Genomic DNA, 5,762 nt, shown 5'->3' on the forward strand with positions numbered 1-5,762 from the left:
TCCCTTCTCCCCCATCCCTTCCTGCAGATAGCACCAGAACTGGGAGGCAGGGGCAGGGCTAGGGAGAGAGAGGCTGCAGGCAGGTTTCTTAGCTCAATCAGCTCCAAAGTGGAGCTCGATTCCACGCACGCCCCCGACCCAACAGGCAAATGTCTGTTGGGTCAGGGGCACCACTCTAACTCATGGCATTTTTTTGTAAAGTGCCTTGAGTTAGAGTGGGGGCCTGTGCATCTGTCAGTGCAGTTTAAACATTTGCTTAATTAGACATGTTGCAGCTAGTCCCATTGCATAAAAATAAGCATATGCTTAAATCTGTATAGAATCAGGTAAACATCACTGAATTACCCTGGTGTTTCTTGGAGCAGAATTTGTCCTATTATGTCAAGTGAAATTGTACTCACCCAAGCATTGCTCACAGAAGTAGAAAGCTGCAGAGTTCGGCTTATGATTTGAAATGTTTTTTCTTTCCCTGCCCACCCATACATGTTAAAACTGTAAGTAACCTGGGGATATTCAGAGGGGTTTTCTCTCTTCCTCCTGGTCGGCAATTTTCAAGATGTGAGAAGCAGGAATATATAAAAGAGCACTTAGTGGACTTCGTCCATTCTGGCCCCAGTGACCTTACAGCCCACCTTCAATGTCATGCAAGATGTTTTAGAGATCACCATGGTTTTGACAGCTTTCCTCACTAAAGTAAAAAAGAATTTAAGAAAATGTACAGTGATAAAATGTCATCACTTAAGTTAACATACAAAAAGGGATTTTCTTGTTGAAATGCAGGGTATTTTTGTGGATTAGGTGAGCAAAAGTTTGAGTTTTCATTTAAATCTCTATTCTGCCCATTTGGACAGTTAGGCTTGCAGTCAGTGAATTAAAAATAGTCTTTTCCTTACTAGTGCCTCCTTTTGAAATATGAAATATAGGAAACTGCTCTCAGTGGATGAGACTATGAAGAACTAACTCTTATTTGGGCAGCTAGAGCCATTTCCCCCCTACTCCTCTTCACTTCTGCTTAGGCAAAGCTCCAGTTGAAGTCAATGAGCTGAATCCTGCCATCATTTCTTAGGGCTAAAACCTGACCATGATGCATCTAGCAGTGAAGCAGAAATAAATTCCTTATACCTGTAAAGAGCAGCTGCAGCACTTTCTTTGAACGCACAAGGTACGGGGAGGTGAGGGGACCTGCACCTCTTTGATGAAGCTCAGTGGCAAGAAGTGAATGCAATATAAGTGGTCTGTTTATTTCCTCAGCCCAGTTTGAACTTCTCTGTATCCAATGCTGGGGCAGACCAAGTTGGGAGAGAAGTAGGAACTTACGTACCACCTTGGACCAAGGCTCTGTACTCTCAAGAGTTCAGAGGAACAGCAGGTCCCTGGACCTTTCCCTCCATGGACTGCATGGAGTGTACGCTCTGTTGCCTTTAACCTGAATCATTCCCTGTTATCTGTCAGACAGAGGCAGGGGCAGGGACTAGGGCTGGGGCACATACTAATCCCTACCCGATGGAGGCATCAGGCTGCAGTAACCTCCACAGATCTTCTCTGTTACCTCTCTGCAACCCATTACATGCCCTCCCCCATAAAGTACCCAAGAACGTAGTCAGGTTGCTTAAGCAGAGTACTGAGGTCTGGATTTGCCTGTGCACTTGAACACAGATTGTCAAGTCTGGAAAGCTGCTGAACAGCAATGGCTCCCAGTGACTGATAAAATTATCAAGAGCTCATCTCTTTCCAAGATTTGCCTCTTCTGTTTTTCCTTTCTAAACACCAACATGCACTCAGGTATCCAGTTTGTAGCCGTATTGGTCTGGAGGAAAAAGCAATCAGGACTCGAGGTAGGGGTGATATCATTTATACTAGATTTTTGCAAAAAAAGTGTTAAATTGCAAACTTTCAGGCACAAACACCCTTCATCAGGCATCAGAGAAAAGATTGTAAAAGGGTAGAAATGAAACTTAATATTTCATAGGAGAGTAAAACACACTCAACATTTATATAACTTCAGAATTTTTTGTTGTACCCATTTGCTCTTCTGCAAGGTTATTCTGAGTATCAAGTTAAGATGTTTCACTTTTGTTTTAAATGCAGAGTTGTGATTCAAAGTCTTTAATGGAAAAAATCCAGTTAAAACGCATTAAACTTTTAGCTAAGTATTCTTAGGCTTGATTTCTTGTCATTTTGCCACCAACACATATCAAATCTAGCATAACGCTAAACACTCAGAAACACCAGGATCATTAAGGAAATTATTACATTCAAACCTACAAAATACTTATGTTTGTTAATGTAGTTAACATTCAAAACCTTCACCTGTGCAAGAATGACATCAGGTTAACACCCAAGATAAGAATTTGCCTTATAATATTCACAAAGTTTCTACTGCCGCCAAAAACTGCCTGCAGTTTTTTTCCATTTGGTTTAATGTTAGCTCTCCATCGTTTCACCCATATTAATACTTTATTAGCAAGTATTTAGGCATGTCCATGAAACAAGAAATTTTAAGAACTGAAATCCAAGCAAAATGCCCACTGCTAGCAGTAGGTTTGGCTTTCAGAGGGCTAGGCATTGACTGTGAAGGACACCTACATGGGATCAGTTCAGTAGGACCGGTGTGAGAAAGGGGTTCACAATCTAGCCCTACATCTCAGAAAGAAAGGTAGAAAATCTAACCAATTACAAAATTTTCTTGACAAAAGAAAAGTGCTACTTACCTCATCATGTTCGTGAAGGGCAGAATATAACTTTGAGAGTGAAATAAAAAGGCTTGTAGGTTAATTATTTACTTTATAATTAAAATGTACTAATCACTAACTATGCCAGAATCCCAAGAGGTTAACTAGGCATTTAATTTACAGCTCATTTTCCAAAAGCTGGGTATAAAATTATTCATCGTAAAAGCTGTTAGCTTCTTGTGTATTCATGAAATTTTTAGAAAATAACATCTGTTTGTTCTTTTCTAAGCTCTCATCAATCAATGGGAGTTTTCTCATTGACTTCAACAGGAGCAGGACTTGGCCTTAATCATGAAAGCCAGGGCAATGGAAGGCATAGGGATCTTTATAAGTAACGATGAAATTGTATGTTTCCACCCTAAACCTTATTTTCAGGGAATGTATCCACTGCAGTCTTTGAAAAGGCATTTAATTATCTCTCCTTTTTAGTGAAGTGAGGTTGTGTTGTGCATACGATCCTGACTAATTTAGCTGTTTGTTGAGTGTACATATTTTGCTAGATGCATATCAAAAAAGAGTTGTCTCTACAGGAGTCATCATTAGCTTGACCATTGCTATTAAATCCTCTAGGCAAGGGACAGACATTACACACAAACTGGTTTAAGTGATCAGAAACTGGTTCAAACCTGTAACAGAACAGATGTTCAGTGCACATAAACCAGTTTAAAAATGGCTGAAACCTGTTTGAGATAAACTGGTTTGAGATAAACCTGGTTGAATATAGCATCAGACTTCACTGATTTGAGTCAAAGCAGACTCCTCCAGCATCTTGGCATGCTTTCTGGGCTGGGCAGGGCTCTCTGCTCCATGGCAGGGCTGGCCTCTCCCCTCTGCTCCCTGGCTTCAGCTCTGGCAGAGACTGCAGGCTGCTTCTGCCCCCCACCCCGGTCCTCCCGTCCCCCTCACCACTCCCTGCTAAGCAGGAATTCTCCCCTCCCCTCTGCCTTGCTGACAGGCGTCTGTGTATTAGCTAGCAGACCACATAATGGGTCTGTGCTGTGGCAACTCGGACAAAGGCAGAATCACAAGTAGCTGGTAATGTCCCTCTGTCTTTTTCTTAATGGGGTGATAGACACTGAGTTAGGGGTGATAAACACTGTTATCAATTCCCTGCTGGGCTGATCAGAAGGCGGGGGGGGGGGAAACTGCTCCCTAATCAGAGGTGGGGCTGAGGCCTGGCCATGCCCTGCTCAGCTCAGCATTGTACAAGGGAAGGGGGGGCTGCTAGCCTAAGCCACTGCAGGCAGGTGCCTGCATTTCTAGGATGCCTAAATGGTTACAAACTGATTTAACCTAGCCAGGTTTGACTAACCTGCAAAGATTGAATCAGTTCAGGCTCAGACTTTTTGAATGTCTGTCCCTAGCCATAATGTCCCACTAATTACATGTGCACTCTGTTTGAAAAAATTAAAGCTATGTTTTAACTTCTTCTATAACAGAGAAAGAAAACTTTTTATTAAGTGACTGGGGGAAATGAGGCAGGGTGGAGGGGAGGGGAAGGTATGTGTGAGAAAGTCTAATCTAGGGAATTCCAAAAGCTTTATTGCCAAACTAGTGTCAAATTGTCTTTCCAGCCATCTTAACTCATTAGCAGAGGACTCCATGCCATATAAGCAAATTCTCTCATGATACAGATGTGGCATAGCAGCATCTATGCTGCTTCTCTCTTAGCTGCCAGTATAGTGATTGTGACAGGGTCTCCCTTTGCTTGGTGATTCCTTGTTGCTTGTGCCTCCCTCAAGAATGTAGGCTGGCAGCTAGGCGAAAGTTGAACAACCTTGAGGTGGTTCTACATTGCATCAAAGCAGATGCCATCTGTCCTGAGACAGCCTGTGGGAAAGAAGGACCACAGGCATGGCTTCAAGTTCTCTGTGGTCCCCACTGGTTCAGCACCAAGCTCAGTGCTGAATCATTTTTATTCTTATCAAGCATAAGGCAGTGTGTTAACTCTCAGTAGTCAGATTATAAACTTTTTGGGATAAGGACTTGTTTTGTTCTGGGTCTAAACAGTGGAAAAAACACTGACATCCTGGTTTATGACTAGGGTTTCTAGCACTTTCAATACACAAAAAAATGATAATAATAGTAATATCTCACATATACATGTGTATTGTTCATCTTTTATATAGATAGATAGATTCCATGTCTTTACCTAATAAAAGTGAAACTGTATTTATGTTAATAAGACTGAAAGAACTAAAACCGCCTAATCTACTTGTCACCATTTCTGCTTTGTTTTTTATCTTTGCAGTGTATAGACAATGGATGTAGACTGAGTACAGAGATGAGCCAGAGGCTATAGATTATTGATAAGCATGAGCTAGTTTCATAGGCTCGTAGTTTCCATAGTCAGTTTTTCCTTTCAGATTCTCATGGGCTAGCACAGCGCTACAATATGAGGGTTGCAACACTGCAAGACAACATTGATTTGTGGAATAAAATGTTTTCATTGGCAACACTTATATTGCTTTTAAGTGTGCCCTGATTGGCTTTCTTCAAGCTCTCATGGGTCAAGATTCTAAGAATATTTTCCAACTGGGACTGGGTAGCCTGCGTAGGCAGCCAAAGGCTTGTTGAATAGTAAAGGGGAAAAAAGCATATGCAACAATACTGCATGTCTAAAAAATTCCTACAGATAAAAAGACTGTAGGGTAAAAGGAGGGCTGTCACATTGCATAAGCTGTTAAAAACTCTATCCTTTTCCATCAACGAATTAGCTAAAGATCCCCTATTGCCCAGCAAATGCAACAACACCCCTGACATTCAAGGAGAGAGTAATTTAATTTGCTATGCTTTCTTAATCATGAACTTATGTGCAGCAAAATCTGATATTTTTCTCTAGACCACATTATGTAAAGCAATGATCTGGGGGACCTGGTTGATAACTAATATTTTTCCAATAAGTCTTGTAACAGCAAAGGAGTACCACTCTAACGTTCCTACTGTGCTATTTAGCCTCTGCTGTGGAAGTGACAGCGGGCGCATCTACACAAGATACTAGAAGCGCAGTAGACTAATTCTACTGCGTAT

At 41.6% G+C, this 5,762-nt stretch overlaps 1 protein-coding gene across 2 annotated transcripts in view; it reads right to left on the reverse strand.

The window, feature by feature from the left end:
- CDH16 (cadherin 16) overlaps positions 1-2,742 on the reverse strand; it is a 127,551-nt gene extending 124,809 nt beyond the window's left edge. The window contains exon 1 of one of the 2 annotated variants that reach the window (XM_019505556.1): positions 2,712-2,742. In XM_019505556.1, the coding sequence (XP_019361101.1) occupies positions 2,712-2,719 (8 nt within the window). In that variant the 5' untranslated portion in view covers positions 2,720-2,742. Of the gene's footprint in view, positions 1-401; positions 425-2,711 lie in introns of those variants that run through there. The other variant, XM_019505557.1, reaches the window with a different exon arrangement.
- Positions 2,743-5,762: the final 3,020 nt, after the last annotated feature.

This window comes from Gavialis gangeticus, unplaced genomic scaffold, assembly GCF_001723915.1.
Source record: "Gavialis gangeticus isolate Ggan-Ray unplaced genomic scaffold, GavGan_comp1, whole genome shotgun sequence".
Taxonomy (NCBI): Eukaryota; Metazoa; Chordata; order Crocodylia; family Gavialidae; genus Gavialis; species Gavialis gangeticus.